This window comes from Oryzias latipes, chromosome 9 (assembly GCF_053564925.1).
Source record: "Oryzias latipes strain Hd-rR chromosome 9, Olatipes_Hd-rR_3.1".
Lineage (NCBI taxonomy): Eukaryota > Metazoa > Chordata > Actinopteri > Beloniformes > Adrianichthyidae > Oryzias > Oryzias latipes.
The window spans coordinates 33,857,138-33,873,088 of NC_136245.1; the positions used below are offsets into that span (position 1 = coordinate 33,857,138).

Below are 15,951 nucleotides of genomic sequence, written 5' to 3' on the forward strand. Positions count from 1 at the left end.
ATTTTCCCCAGCTTTTCTTTTTCCTCATGCAAGGAATTACGGCAAAGCACAAATCAGGAGAACGGCACACTTCATCCAGTTTCAAAGCCTCCTCTTAGAAAAGTTGCATTTAATGTGTTTGCTTCTGAAAAAGGTCTTTTTTTTGCATGACGGCCTGCAGAAAAACACATGCGGAGGATCTTTGTTAAAGATGGAAACTTGCATTTTAAGAGGATTATCACTAAAAGAACCGATAGGTGAAGGGCATTTCCAGCATGTGTCGAAAACGGCTGTTCATGCTTTGGAGGAAGAAATGAAAGCAGGTTTTCTAGTTTCGTTACTCTCCAGTGTTTTCTCTTTTAGAAACCCATCCTGTGAAATGAAAAACAAACTATTTGGTGTGGATCATTTCAGCCTGTGAGCTGCAGCAGGTTTTAGGAGTTGTGAGGTTGAAACATTTTGTTCTTTAAACGGTGACAGAACACGTCGTTTCCAGATGAGTTCCTCTGTGCAGCGAAGGCGTTCATGATGGACGTGGAAGGCATGCAGAAAGTTCAGGAATTCAAATGCTTGATCTCCCTGAAGAGTTTATGTCGTTTATTTTAATCAAACGGTTTTCTTAACAACACAATGTGAGTACAAAAAAAGAAGACGTCTGTGGAGTAAATTGCTCAAAGAGAAATGTTATTTTGAATTTTAGAAACAATTTAAAACACAATTCTATGAACTAAATTTAATTAAATCTTCTTGATATCAAATAAAAATCACGAAGGCTGTTAGATGCAATAAAACGACACGATAAATTTCTTGATGAAAGAATGTTTCATTAAGTCATTAGAGATTATTTTTCTTCATGTTTCTGCACAGAAATGTGGTGGAAAAAAGTACAAACTATTAAAGTCAAATAAAAAAAAAGGACTGTTATCCAAAGTAATGTTCGGTCTAAAGGTGAAATGAGAAGAGATGAAAATCTTTTCCATGTTTAGAAAACTTCTATCTTTAAAACAATTCGAATAGTTTACATTTAATTTAACTTCAAAAATAAACATTTGTGAAATGTTTGTCAAAATAATATTATTTGAATGTTCTTCATAAATTCAGCTGTTTGATGTTTGTAGTTAAGATCTGTAGCGGTTTTAGGCATGGGCCATATGAGAAGTTGCCCGGGGCGCCAATTCAAAGGGGCGACTGCATAGCGCTGGGGGGGACCTGCACCGCCATGGGTTCCTATTATTACTTACATCACAGTGTCCTGAAAGCTGTGAATTGGCGCCCCCTGCATCTACGAGCGCTTAGCCGACAGCAGCTAACCCCAACTCTAGGGACCACAAGACGATGATTTCTAAGCTTTCATTTTCTTCTCAAACTTTTGCTCTATCTTTACTTGTAACATTAGTGGCAACTCTCAGACGTCATGACTGGTGCGTCTGCTGTAACACGAAGGTTTTATTCTATAATCATAATGATCATCATAATAATGAAATAATAATAAAAAATAAATAATAATAATAAAATAATTATAATTAATAAACAATAATAATAATAAATAATATTAATAATAATTGATACTTTATATATCCCACAATGGGGAAATTCTTCTCCACATTTGACCCATCCCCTGGGGGAGCGGTGAGCTGAACCGCACTCGGGAAAATTTCTATATGACTATAATTAGCTCATAGTTCAATGATATAACTATCATTAGTCCATGATAAAGGTGGAAAGATTTCATGTAATCCATGGACACCAGTGAAGATCACAAATCATTGAAGAAGAAAGGTTCAGAGCTCTGTCTAGTGGGTCTAGATGACCCAACTCCCAACGTTACTACTTTTCATACGTCTTTAACCAGTGAACTGGGGATTTTAAGTTAAAGTGGGTATGGCGTTTATTTTTGATTTCTTTCCATCATGTTAGGTTCTTAGTCCCTATTCACAAATCTGTAGTTTTGAAGATGAATATTTACTATTTACTACAACTCAATGGTGAGAAAACCTTATTTAACCAGTCAGAACTGGAAATGTGCCAATCATAGGATTGAAAACAGCAACCATGAGCTGATTTTCCACTTTATGTGTTATATGGTGTTAGATGTATTTTGTATCAAGTGGACATGGACAAACACAATTACTAATGGGGGTTGGGGGGGGGGGTAGTTTAGGGTAGAACTGCCACTTGTTAAGACGATCTTTTGGTGAAAAATGGAATATTGATCAAATCCACAAGTTCCTTTTCTGTTTAAGATAAATAGTTTGGCGGAAAGAAAAAGATTTTTTTGTTGGTTTTTATTTTTACAATTTATTGCTGAACATAAAATATCTAGTACTCTGCAGCGTTTATGAGCAAGCAAAACTGGTTTTAGGATTCAATCCAGTTTTATTTACCGTATTTAGCTTTATATAACTCAATGGGCTTCATAGAAGAACAGAATTCACTGGAGGACCTGGTTTCTCTGGACAAGGGTCTGGGTATCTTTGGTGTCCGGACCCCCATTAAGAGGGAGAAGATGGATAAGAGGAACACAAAAATGTCATTTAAATTCCAACGTTGCTTCCATAAGCAGATTCAATTTGTTTCCTGTTGGTCAATTAGAAGTATTGAATCAAAGCACGAGCTTGTGTTTGGTACCAAGTCCAGGTTCATAGTTCAACAACGAAGATTGTTTTATGAGTCCCGATGGCAGAAGTGTGATAAGTGTCTGATCACCTGGATCAGTCTTTGATCGTCACCGTCGGTCTTTCTGTCGTACATCCTGGATCTTTGAACCCACATTCCGGTCAGGGTCCGGTTCCTGTAGACGCTCCTTCATCTCCCAACAGTTCTTCCCGTCAGCTTAACGTTTTTTCTATTTTATCTTTTAGAGTAAAAATGTTCTGGAGAAGGTTGAAATAAGAAAATTTGAACTAATATCAAAATTTGGGGTTTTCATGAAAACTCGAGGACGGGCGATGTGGGAACCCAAGCTATAATCTTCTGATCAGCGGTCGACCGCTCCACATCTGCGCCACTACAAAGATATTGAAGTGTGTTTTATACTAAATTATGAGTGTGCGTGGTTTGAATCCATTCTTTTGATGATTTAAAAGTTTTAACGTAGCGTTTTAACCCTCGTGCTATCATGTGGGGTTAAAATGAACCCCCCCTTCCATTGACGTGTTCTCCCTACCATGACAAAGGTGGATAAAGGTGGAAAGATTTCATGTAATCCATGGACACCAGTGAAGATCACAAATCATTGAAGAAAAAAGGTTCAGAGGGTCATCTGGACCCCACAAGACAGTGCGCTGAACAAGCCAATACCTGTCTTGTGGGGTCCAGATGACCCCACTCCCAACGTTAACGTGCCTTCCTGGGGAGTGGGGTCATCTGGACCCTACAAGATAGCAGAAATGTTGCGAGCGAATGAAAATGAATGTTTGAACTTGTTTTTTTCTCTTTCAGTGCCCTGAACAAACATTTAGAAAAATGAAGAAACAGACTCCTGAGCTGGATTTGAGAGTTTAATCACCCACAAGTTTGTTCAAAGGGAAAAGCAGGGCCTTCCAAACCCAAGGCAAAAGCCCGGCATACCTGTAGAAGTAACATCACGAGCTTACCACGGTCAGGAGTGAAGAGGAGCGGCTGTGGCGTCGTACGAACGTGCCAGCAGTTGGACGTTCCACCACCAGCTCCCGCCTCTGCAGCTTAACTTTAAAGCAAACGCTGAAAACGCCACGACAATCTGGTGATTATGAGCAACACAAAAACATCGAAACCAATCAGACGGCTAGATCAGCTGGTGAGCCGTCCGGCTTCTTCGGCGTGACGGAGGGAGGAGCCGGAGGATCCTCCGTCACTTCTATTCGTATTGATGCAACATAAATGATGAATTCCACTCTGAGCGTCATCCATGAACGTCTTTATCCAACCAAGTCCATCGCTGATCAAAAGCTAATAAAGAAAATCCACGTGTGGCATTTGTCGTCATGACGACGGATCACTTAACAGAAATTTGGCACAGAGTCCACGTATCCGCTGCCGACCAGCTGTGTGGACGATCCTGTGCTGACCTCAGTCCCAGGAGGCTCTGGTTTTTTGCCAACAGTCCATCCCGCATCATGATGCTGCCTCTCCTTGCAGACGGGGAGGTTCTGCAGGAGCACTGTGGCGTCACTGTTCACCTCTGCCACCCTGCTGTAGTCGCTCGCCACGTTGGCCAGCTGGATCTGAGCGTCCGGGCACGGCGGGACCCTCTCTTCTTCCAGGAGGACATCCTCGCCGTGCACGCCTTTCACTCTGCTGTAGTCGTCCGGGGTCGCCGGCGTCCGGCAGTCCTCGGGCGTGGGAATGTCCACGTAGCTGTGGGCGGGGCACTGCCCGGCGCTCCTTGAGGCAGCATCTTGGCTTGCGCTCAGACTCTGAAGCTCAGGCGCCGGCGGGAGCGGCGTCCTGCCGTCCCCGGGTCGAGACGAGCTCCTGTCGAAGACGGGATCCTCCTTGCCGTCCGCAGCCTTTTCCAACTCGAAGCTCTGGGTTTTGGCGCCGAAGACGAAGCCGTTGGGGATGATCAGGCTCCTCACCTTCTCAGACAGGCGTTCGTCCGGTAGGAGCCAGTCCCTGCTGTCCGACACGCTTATGAACTCTTCCATCTCCTCCGTCCTCGCCTTCATGTTCGCCAACTTCTGGTTGCCGAATAGAGCGCTGACCACATCTTCAGCTCTCCCGCTCTGGGAGGAAGAATTCATCCACAGTGAGCAAAAGGAGCGGTTCTGAATGTTCTGGAGATCTTCCAAAAACTCGGTCTTACCTTGAGAAGTCTGGGATCTACTCCAATTATCTTTGGACCGGGAACAGGAGGCAGGAGGCACTGCTTCACCCTGAGGAACGGCAGGTCATTAGCGGCACTTCTATCGATCTATATCCATAACTACCTCTATTTTACAGCATATAAAGCGTCTAAAGATCATCAGGTTCTTACGAATTCCTCTTTACAACCAAGGCACAGACGGCGGTCAACAGTGGAATCAGAGAGACCAGCATCAGGACCCACAAGAGTCTGTCCTTCTGAGAGCCTGAGGGTTCAAAACACTGTTTAGAGGGCGGCGGCGTCTCCTCGGCACTCAATGAGGGGCGTCGTGGACCTACTGCCGGGGATCTTTAAGGAGGCGGTGGAGCTCCACTCGCTCCAGGTGCTGTGGTCCAGGGCGCAGCGTACCTCCACCTCATAGGTCACCCTGGGGTCAACCGTGTGCAGACTGAAGTTCCTCTGCAAGTCAGTGTCGTAGATCTGAAAGAAAAAAAAGAGTTCAGGGAAATTCAGGTCAGACAAAAAAGAACGAAGGGCATCTCTGGGGCTTCATCAAACTCTTTGAAATCTGCTTGGCTTCAGCCTGGAAGTAGAACTATCTTTAAATCTCTAATTTAAACCTTTATTGTCAGTGTTCATATGAACCATTAACCAGCTCAGTGGCCTTGTGGTTGGAGTGTCCGCCCTGAGAAGGTCGTGGGTTCAAACCCAGGCCGAGTCATACCAAAGACTTTAAAAATGGGACCCAATGCCTCTGTGCTTGACACTCAGCATTAAGGGGTTGGATTGGGGGGGGTAAATCCACCAAATGGTTCCTGAGCGCGGCTGTGTCTGCAGCTCACTGCTCCCCCAGGGGAGGGGTCAAATTTAATATCATTTAATTGAATTTAATTAGACAGTCACAGTATGAGCGCAAAAAGCTACACATACCTGACATAAACATGCACAAATAATGTCATTTAATAAAAAAGTAGATAAGACTGAAGAAATATGAACAATATTGAAGTAGAATTAAAGAAGCTCTGCACAAATGACATTAACTGAGAAGAACTTTTTAAAAACATCCGTTTAGCACCACATATATGGGAAAAAAAACAACAACATTAACAAAAAAGTCCTGCTTTCTTGGCTCCACTAAAGCGTTTTATTTTGAAAACCCACCTTCCATTCTTTGCTTTTCTCCGGTCGGACTCTCAGCTGGTATTTGATGGTGACCCATCCGTACGTCTTGGTTTTGTTCAGGGGGCTCTGCCAGCCGATGAACAGGTAGGGGTTGTCGTTGCTCTGCTTCACCTGGAGGACGACGTTTTTGGGGGGGTACGGCCGCACTGTCGACCGGGGGGGGGACAAACACCCGTCAGACCAGATTTAAAACATCAGAGTGAAGCGACACTGAAAGGAAACGCTTTAGCTTCAAAGCTGCTTTATGATCCATCAATATGTTGAGACTTTTATTGAGACTCAGCTCTCATCTGTCTGCCCAGCTGTTGGACAGGACAAGTTAGAAAAAAGAAAGAAAAAAGAAAAAATATGTTGAGACTTTTATCTCTCTTTGCTGCAACTTTTGGTGAAAAAGAACAAACCGTTCCAACATATCATCGGTTTTCACAAAAAGATCATTTATATTTAACTTTCGTGGACATGCGGAAAAGAGGAAACACATTTGTCGGTTGACTAGTTGAGACTTGTTAAAACCGGAGCCCAGCTGGACCAAAACCGAAATATTTAAACCACGTGGAGACGATGATTTTAATATACTGATTTTACGCAGGTGTCTGGATGAATAACAACTTTTTCCGACTAAATGAAGCCAAAACTGAGGTCCGAGTCTGTGCTCCTCCCCCAGATAGTCCAGTGGTTCGGTCCACTTGCTTCCTGTCTGTCAGGAACCTCTGGGTGACTCTAGACCCGGTTTTATCCCTTGACTCTCATGTCGGGTCACTTGTTGGTTCTTTTTTTATCATCTAAAAAACATCACCAAACTGAGTCCAATTGTGTCCTGAGATGGAGATGCTCATCCACGCTTTTATATCTCCTCGTCTTGATCACTGCAACTCCATCTTCACACGTTTAAGTAAAGAGTAAATCTCTAGAACGGCTCCAGGTTGTCCAGAACGCTGCTGCAGAGGGTTCTAACTACGACTGAGGGTCAATGCTGCAGCGGCGTGGAAGCAGCCAAGAAGACTGAATTCCTCCAGAACAGCAGATCAGTCCCAGTTAAGGTGGACTGACAGGCTGTTGGACCTTCTCCTCTGTCATTGAGAACGTTGGGAGATGTTTGGGTCAATCTTTGTACCAAGTCATCTTTGGCCTATAAAAACCAATTACCGCCAAGGACACGCCCCCTTCCCTGAATCCCAATAAAGATAAACCCTAAAACGTTTTCAAATCCCTCCAGATTAAACATTTATAACCTGAAAGAGAAGACAGAACTAAAGGAAGGTTCCTGATCTCCAGAACCACCGGAACAACAAACAACCAGCGTTAGGCTGGACCTTTTATCTCGTCCACGCCGCCTTTCAGCAGCTCAGTACTTTTCCATCCTTCACTGAACCCAAGATAGTTATGCCGCCAATAAAACCTAGACAATCATTAGCTCGGCCTGTGCAGGTAATTCTCCGCTGTGTTGATTTCTAATTTAAGAAGAGGACCTCTGTGGGCGAGGTCAAAGTTTCAGGCTTGTTTTTCTCCGGACAGAACGGCAGAAAAGCGAAACTGCAGACCAGGAAAACGCAGCTTCAGCGTGGCTTCATTTGATTTCTTTCCCCCATCTTTTCTGTGTTTAGTCTTTGTTAGGTTTTTCAACATCACAACGGCCACTTTCTATCAAAAGTCTACGAAAGCGGCCATTTTGGACTTCAGAAGTCTGGCATTCATGTGCAGATACGCACATTTTGAAGACCATTTTCAGAATCTACGTACAAAACGCACCGTTAAATTTAAACCAGGTCGACCGTTACAAACAGGATCGCGAAGAGGGAAATCAAGAACTGCGGTTTGTGTTCGGACGATTTTCGACGACAGAGTCTTTCATTTATCGGAATGGAGCTGAGAAAGAAAAAAACCCGGAGAGAGGTTCCCAAGATGTACACCGCTGGACACGCGCTGGTTAACAGTTGAAAGAGAAGCCCCTCCCTGCTCGCACATTGTGAACACCTTAACCCTTGTGCTATCTTGTGGGGTCATCTGGACCCCACAAGATAGCACAAGGGATAAGTACGTCACACGCCGCATGCCTGATGAGTCTGCAGTTTTAGAACCATAAGCCCCGCCTCCACCCCTCAGAACTCACCCACATTCATGACATCGATACTCAGGGTGTCTGAGGTGGCGTTCCCGAGGGCATTGGTGGCCACCACGGTCAGCTCGTACTCCACCCACAGGGTGGTCTGACTCTTGTCAAAGTAGCAGGAGTTACTCCCTCCAGAGGTGTAGTCGGGACACTCCCGGACAACTTTAGACCTGTGAACACCCAAACCATGGAAAAGTGTGTCAGGTGGAAGCTTCAACTTACCGGACAAACCTAAATAAACAGATCTATCCTTTAAATCAGCGTTTTCTAAACCCTTTCAGGCTGCGGACCGCTTTAACGGCAGACAATATTTTCCCGAACCGACCTGGACCAGGATGAAGTTGGCATCTGATTTTTTAGAAATATTTTTTTTTTGAGAGAAAAGTTTATTTTCATCCTTTTTAAAATATCTGCAGCTGATTTCAGCGTTTTCTGTCCCCTAGATTTGATGTAGGAGCCATTAAACCAGGATCTAGATTTTCACCCATAACTGTCAAAGTCGATGCTATAATGTCAGACGCCGCATTGGCAGCATCCTTGTAACATTAGACAGCCAACTGTGGAATATTCTGCATTATTTCATGTACAGACTCCTGTTTTTCTTCTTCTTTTATTTTGAAGTTGAAGACTCTTATTCTGTTTCCTCTTTCGACCAAAAGAAACGTTCCTATTAGATTAATTTTTTTGTTAGCTTTGGGGTCTCGGTTTAGCGGTTCAAGCAGCTTGAGCTTCAAAAAAAGTAACGCGACCGAGTGACCCGGCACGTGTCTTGGATGTGGTGGGGAGAATCCAGTGGTTTTTCCAAAATAAAACTTCCTTCAGAATCAGACTAAAAATGTCATTTTTTTTTTCTGCTGAAGTACCAACTGTCCTCCAGACCGCTACCGGTCCTTAGCCCTGGGCTTGGAGACGTCTGGCCTAAATTTTTCATTTTTAACACCAACATTTCTGCGTCTGCTTTACTTTGACAGCTTCCTGTCAGAAAAGTCTCTTTTGCAGAAACCTTTGATCTGCGTTTTAACACGTCCACTCGTTTCTTACTCCTGTTTCCATGAGTCAGGCCAAGGTCGACGAAGGTCGGATGGGTGACCCGAGTGTTGGAGGCGAGCATGTGTTCAGCTCACCGCGGCCTGAGCGGAGGGCCGGGTACTTTTCCACTCGCTTGTCTTTAGTGTCATTAGCTGGCGTGGCGGGGGGGACACACTTATCTAAAACTCAATTGGCCATCTGGTGGCTAATGCAAACAAACTGCAGGCCGAGGCTCTAGCAGGAGAACGGGAGGGCGGTGGTCGGCGCACTAACTCTGCTCTGTGGTAGTAAAGGCGGTGAACGGTCGGCAGGCCTCCCGGAGATCCAGGCGTCCACCAGCACGTAAACGTCTCCTTGTCGGGGGATCTGCAGCCAATCAGAGCGGGTTTACCAGGCGGAGATGCGTCTGACCGACAAAAGGAAAAAAAAGAAGGGTTCATAACGTCACAGCTGAGTTTTTAGAACAAGTCACAGGAAAACAACACAGAAAAGGCAGGGAGTGCCACTTCCACATACTAAAGCAGACATTTATGAAGCTGTGTAATATGAACAGTCATGATTTGCATTCCTTCCACAACATGTTGTGTCATTTCCACGCCTCGCCAGCGGATGATCGGCCTCTCGGACGCATTTTTAGCGTCTGTTTAAAAGGGTTTGTTCGTCTGCGATCCAGCAGCTGTTTGTTTACAGCAGCATCAAACCCACAAACTGCAGCCGAGCCTGCCAGCTTAAAAAAGCAAAAGTGGGGCCTTGAACGCAGCCCCGTCTCCGGCAGGAGGGCTGCCAAACCGGCTCCTCCGGTTCTCCTCGCATGTGCACAGACTTGTGAGTGATGACGACGGTCGGCTGTAAAGTGATTCCGTTTTTCTCCATCGGTGAAAAAGAAAAGCAAAGAAAAGTCGGTGGGAGAGAACAGCAACGTGCAGCTGTGCTCCCTGATAAATGGCTAAAAAAAGCAGCAGGAACCACGAGCAACGGCAGGACCGATAAAGGAGAAATTCTTCTACCACCTGCACTTTTTTCTAAACCAATAGTCAGAAATCCTCCAACAGTCAAATCTTTTCTAATCATATTTAAAGAGTCAGATTTAAAGCCTTTTTTGTGAGCTCTTGTAATTGATTTGACCATAAAAAACATTTGATTTTAAAGAGAGCAGCCTAAAGACATAAACTCATTTATTGATTTATGAAAACATTTACATCCCTGTGTAGTAAAAACTCAACACAATCTCATCTAAATGATTCGACCCAAAACATCTACAGTCTGTAGGACAGACCTCTTTGAAGGTCTAACCTTTAATCTGACTTTTAAAGAAAAGCTGTTTTGTGCGTTTATTACATGTTCTTGCGGCATTTTTTCTGACGATGGAGGACATACGTAAAAAAAACTAAGCCTAAAATTGCATTTCTGATTATTCCTTTATTGAAATCGTGAATCGGGAGGAGAAGAAAAAAATCCAGTTTGAAAGAGATTATATTTGTGACATAAAAAGTGTGCTGGGCGGGGCCACGAGCTCCGTGCTCCGCCCCTTTCCAATCATCCACCGTTAGACAAACCGATCCATGAACGTCTTTGTTTTCCTCGTGTGGATGGATCTGATGTTGTTGCCATTTTTGTTGCACCGCTAATGTTAGGTTGGGGGTGTGAGGGGCTGTAAGCTAGTGGGAGAGACTGTAAACAGAGAACTCTCAGCAGTGGGGAGGGAAGGGGGCGGGGGGCATTTCTAATGAACTCCTGCCGCTCTGCAGAAACTATGTTCTAGAAAACAACGCAAGTTTCTGATTTTGGCCCAAAACTGTCCAAATCCTGATTTAAAGACCACTGGGAAGGCTTTGAAAACAAATCAGAAGACGATCTGAGTGTCGGGACCTACCGTGGCACCAGACCGCTGCAGACAGCAGCAGGAGCACCCCGAGAACCAGAGCTCCCCTCATCCCGGCGGCGGCGGCTGCACCTGCCCTTTAACAAACCCGCAGAAAAGCGGTGGCCCGGCGCTGGTTTCTGTTTTCACCTGAAACAAGCAGAGATAACAGCAAATGAGAGCCGTGACTGTTTGTTCCGACACATGCAGGCCTCCACAGACGTGGAGAACGTCGACACTCCGGGTAACAAACGGGGCCGAAACATTCTCCCGGCGCAGGTTCATACGTTCATTCATTCATCTTCTACCGTTTATTCCCTTTCGGGGTCACAGGGCTGCTGGAGCCTATCCCGGCCACTTGTGGGCGAAGGCAGGGGGCACCCTGGACAGGTCGTCAGTCTGTCGCAGCCGGCGCAGGTTATGAGCGGGAAATATTGGCAAAAGTGCTTTGTTATGGTGCTCACATCAAGCATATCAGATCCCAGCATCTGCAGGGTTCTCCTTTCAGAACCGGAGGAACTAGATGTGACAGGTGAGCCGTGAAAAGTGACGTTCCCCTCATTCATCGTCAGGGATGAATGGTTTTTGTGTACTCATCAGGATTCCTCATTAAAACCACTGTTTACATGTTTTTCAGCTTCAGGTGAAAACAGAAAAAGCGCTTTCAGGATCCGTTTCATGACATGCAAACACGCCGCTGCTGCAGCAACGGCTGCAGGTGAAGGCGCCGTTACCGGAGAAGAGACGGCCGGCGGGACCTCCGCAGACCACGCCAAAAGCTCCTAAAGGTATACTTCTCAGTTTATGATCATTTTATGATCTCATATAAACACGTGTGTGGTTTCAGTCACGCTTAGGCAGCCATGTCACGTGTTTGAGATTCAGGCGACCTTAAAACTAACCAACCAAAAAAAACACAAACCCAGAGAAACGACGTTCACTTTTGATAAAGAAAATTCAACTTATGTGGATGAATTCAGCTGTTTTTTTTAACACTATCAATAAAGTTTGAATCTTCAATTCAAAATGTAAAAGGCTTTTACAAGCAAACAGAAAAAAATAGCATATTTTTCCAAAAAGATTTCAGATCTTCACTGTGAAACTCAGGCTTGCCAGGAATCACTTCTGACCATCGATTGTATATAATATCTGTACTGAGTGGCCCCGCCCCCTGGCATTCCAAACAGGAAGTGCCCGCTGTCTACACGAAAGCCAGTCATTCTGCTGGTCAGAATAACCATTCTTGCTCTTTTTTCCTATTTTTTTTCTGTAGTTTAAGTTACAAACTGACCAATCAGATGTTTAAATTAAAGTAGGTGGAGCCTGCTGGCGCCCACGACCAACGTTAAAAACAGATTTCAAGGGGTGTCCAACAAGCTTATTCGTGATTCGTCAGAGTGGTTCCCATAGAAACAATAGCTGCGTTTACATGGACAAAAGTAATCGGAAAGAACGCCTGATCGGAAGAAACATGCGTCATGTAAACACGCCGTTCGGAATACTCCGCCCCGATCAGACTCTTTCAGATCAAAATTCCTTTCCGATGGAGATAGGTGGTTATGCCGATTGTTGATCCGATCGTTGTTCATGTAAACGGTTCATTCTGATCGTGTGTCACTACTGCTCCGGTTTAACGTCACGCAAAGACGGTGTTTCACTCCAGAAAAGCTTTTGAGCTCAAAGGACCGAACGGCGGTGCGCAGCGCCACCCCGCCCTCGCCCCGCCCTCGCTCCGCTGGCCTCTTCGCCTCTCCCCTCTCTTACACCCCTCACGAGGGGGTTGCAGGGGAGGAGCGCTTCGTGCCCCGTGACGTCTGGACCCTGCACGGCCAAGGCTTCGGTGGACCGAGCAAACCGTGTCTCTGAGCAGAGCAGCCGGGTTTATAACTTTGTGTTTGAGGGGAGGGAGGATGCTTTGTTACGTGTGTGTTTTGTTGTTTTGTTATGTGTGGGAGAATTCGGACTGCGATCCGTCCTGCCGCTCTGGGTTTGCGGCTGCCGGACTCAGGAGAACCGTGTGTCCGAGCAGAGCTTTGACCGTCAGCTCACACACAGCGGCTTTGGGGCGACGAGCAAACTTTTTAAAGCAGAGATGTCGCTCAGTCCTTAGAAACTGTTAAAACAATCACGTGGATTTGTGTTTCCAGTCGTGTCCCGACAAAATAAAGGCTGATGTTATTCCCACATATTTACGTGCAGCCAAGATGCAGATTGCAGCATTTCCTCCATGGATTTATGTTCATCAAAGGCTAAATGTTGTTAGCGCGTGTTAGCCTCTCCTAACCCTTCTTCCAGCTCCGTTCTTTCACAAAAAAAGCACCGACCACACGGATTAAAAATAAAATGATGAGCGAACAGGCGCTTCATAATATTCATCACATTAATAAAAGCACGTTTGGAAGATCGTCTCGTATATCGCCGAGCTGCTGCATGAATGTATATGGCAGCTAGGTTTGTTTACAGCGGGACTCATTTCCTCTTCCGGTATTTTCAACACTACTGCACATGCCCACATGATTTATTCTGACTGAAACTGAGACCATGTGAAGGTTTGTTCTAATCTGAAAAAGGTTTTCTGATCCCATGTACACGGTTGGATTTTAATCTGACCATTGGTCCCATCAAGATATTTTGCACATGTAACCACGGCTACTGACTCAGACCGACTCGGACCATCACTGCTTAGTACCGACGCCTGGCTCCAACATGGCGGCGCCTGTATAAGAAAAAAAATGGCGACTGAATTGACTTGATTTGGTCGAAGCTGGAATAAACCATATTTTCATGGATGACGTCGCGCTCTCGCCCATCAGGTCTTAGATACGGTTGACGGTTCACCAAACAGAAACTACAACCAGCGATCGCTGTCAGAATCCAAAAGATGATCAACAAAACAAAATTATTTTCAATTTAGTGCAAAGTCCAAACAAAAAAACACATTATCCAAAAAATCTGTCAATTTCAGACTTTGGTTCCCACAAGTCCCTTGAATTTTCTTGAAACGCCCTGAAGGATCTGAATGAGCAGACTTTTACCAGCAGCGTCTGGACGGCGCGGCTCAATCCGTGCTCCGCCGCTGCGCCTTTCAAACATTCAGTCCACCTCAGAGGCGTGTCGGCGCCCGCGGCTGAGGTGACCCGCATCCCGGGGGGGGGGGGGGGGGGGGGGGGGTGCAGTGCTTTGAACAAGTCAAGTGAATGACAGCTAACCGTCGTCTGCGTCTTCAATAGAAGAACCAACGAAACGGCTGAAAATTGATGTTTTTCTCAATTGAATATAAGCTGTTATATAAAATATTATTTTTTATTAATATATGAAGATGTTTTGGGTATTTTCTGAATAAAGTGAGGTATTTTAATATATTTTAAATGTTCTGTTTCATGGACAAGTTACATAACCGTGTTCCTACTGGGTTTCCTGTACGATTTTGTGCTTGTTTTGACCTAATCCTGTCTGTTTTAGCAAAAAAAAGACAAACACGAGCACATCCTCCTCCTAACATGCCAGAAAATGACATTGAAATGTCGACTCCAGTGTTTTGGCTCAAAGCTTGCTGCCTTTCTGCCCTCAGGACACGTGGAAACACACCAGCTGGGGGAGAAAACTCCCCACTCGAGTCGTTTTTGACTCGGTGTCAGCCGTGAAATGCTTCACGCCGTAGACCTGTGAGAGCTTCCCTCTGCAGACCTGCAGACCGAACAGAGCGGCTACCAGCTCCATTTAGGAGCGGCGCCCGCCGCCCGCTCTGACAAGTTCTGACATGATCACCTGTCGCAGGAGGCGGGACCTGCAGCCTCATTTCCTTATTTCTGGGAAGAGAAAAAAAAGAAAACTCAAAAGGTCAAATTGACAGATTCCACTGAGCGTGAAAGCATCAGTGATGATCAAACACGGCGCCTGTTGTCATCTCATCTTATATTAAAGCATATTTTTAAACAGTATTTATTTATCTACAACTGTACATTTAAATGTGCCTGCACAGAAACAGAGAAGACATCAAGATTATTGGAGACAGTCGCCAAGGCAACTGGGTTTCCACGTTGCTCCATGTAATAATAACACATCTCAGCAGAAGTCAACAGCAGCTTTTCACACTCAAATCAACACAAATCCTCCACTTTTATGCTGACAATGATGACTTCAGGACAAATGAAGCCCAGAATATATTAAATATAGATGCAAATCTATATTTTTTTGTTTTGTTTCTATTATTTTCAGAAACAGTGGATTTATTTTGAAAAGGATGTGCAGGACCCTCCCGGTGACACCGGCTGACCGGCGGCGGGACACCGGCGCAGAGGGAAGTCCCGCAAAAAGAGCGGAGAGAGAGAGAGAGAGAGAGAGAGAGCTGTGTGCGCGCGCGCCCGTGCGTGCGGATAAAGTGGAGAACGTGTTCGTTTGTCCGTCAGCCCCAGACAAACACCCGGAGGGGCACTCACCACTTCGGCAGATCTCCTCCCGGTCGCTGTGCGCGGAAAGTCCGTCTCCGCCGCGGCGTCACATCGCTCCGGAAGACCCGCCGCACCTGGCAACCGCGGCGCGCGCCACTCAGGTATGACGGGTTCCGACGGAGGGCGGGGAGGTGCCGTCCGAGTCCCGGGGGAGGGGCCTGTGTGCGTCACGGCTTGCCCACCTGAGAGCAGCCAAAGGTTCTGCACTGAGCGAGATGCCTCACGTCTTTTTCTGCCTTGTTTGGGGTTTGACTCCGGCGGTTTCCGCTGAACATGGAGTCACACGTTCGAGTCCCTCCAGGTGACAAACTGAGTGCTTTGAAGAGGTGAAGCAGGTGAGACCGAGCAGTCATGTGTGAAGTTAATGTGTGTGAAGAACGACACATTAATGGAGTTTTCTAAGAAAACTACGGATCTTGTTGGAAAAGAAACTCATTCCTCTGAAAAAATGTGAATCCAGGCTGAGAATGAAGGAGGACTGTTCCTGCTTTACATAACATAAGCTGTCATTTTCATTTATTTTATGCTTAAATTTGTTTTGTAAGTGTAATTT

At 45.5% G+C, this 15,951-nt stretch overlaps 1 protein-coding gene across 1 annotated transcript; it reads right to left on the reverse strand.

Moving 5' to 3' along the window:
- Positions 1-3,466: 3,466 nt before the first annotated feature.
- Positions 3,467-15,518, reverse strand: prlrb (prolactin receptor b). The gene is made up of 9 exons (XM_004072093.5): positions 15,387-15,518; positions 10,960-11,097; positions 9,360-9,492; positions 8,058-8,227; positions 5,927-6,093; positions 5,104-5,245; positions 4,937-5,030; positions 4,766-4,835; positions 3,467-4,685 (listed from the first exon to the last, which is right to left on the reverse strand). Exons 2-9 carry the CDS (start codon positions 11,018-11,020, stop codon positions 3,960-3,962), a joined length of 1,563 nt encoding a protein of 520 aa, XP_004072141.1. The 5' UTR covers positions 11,021-11,097; positions 15,387-15,518; the 3' UTR covers positions 3,467-3,959.
- Positions 15,519-15,951: the final 433 nt, after the last annotated feature.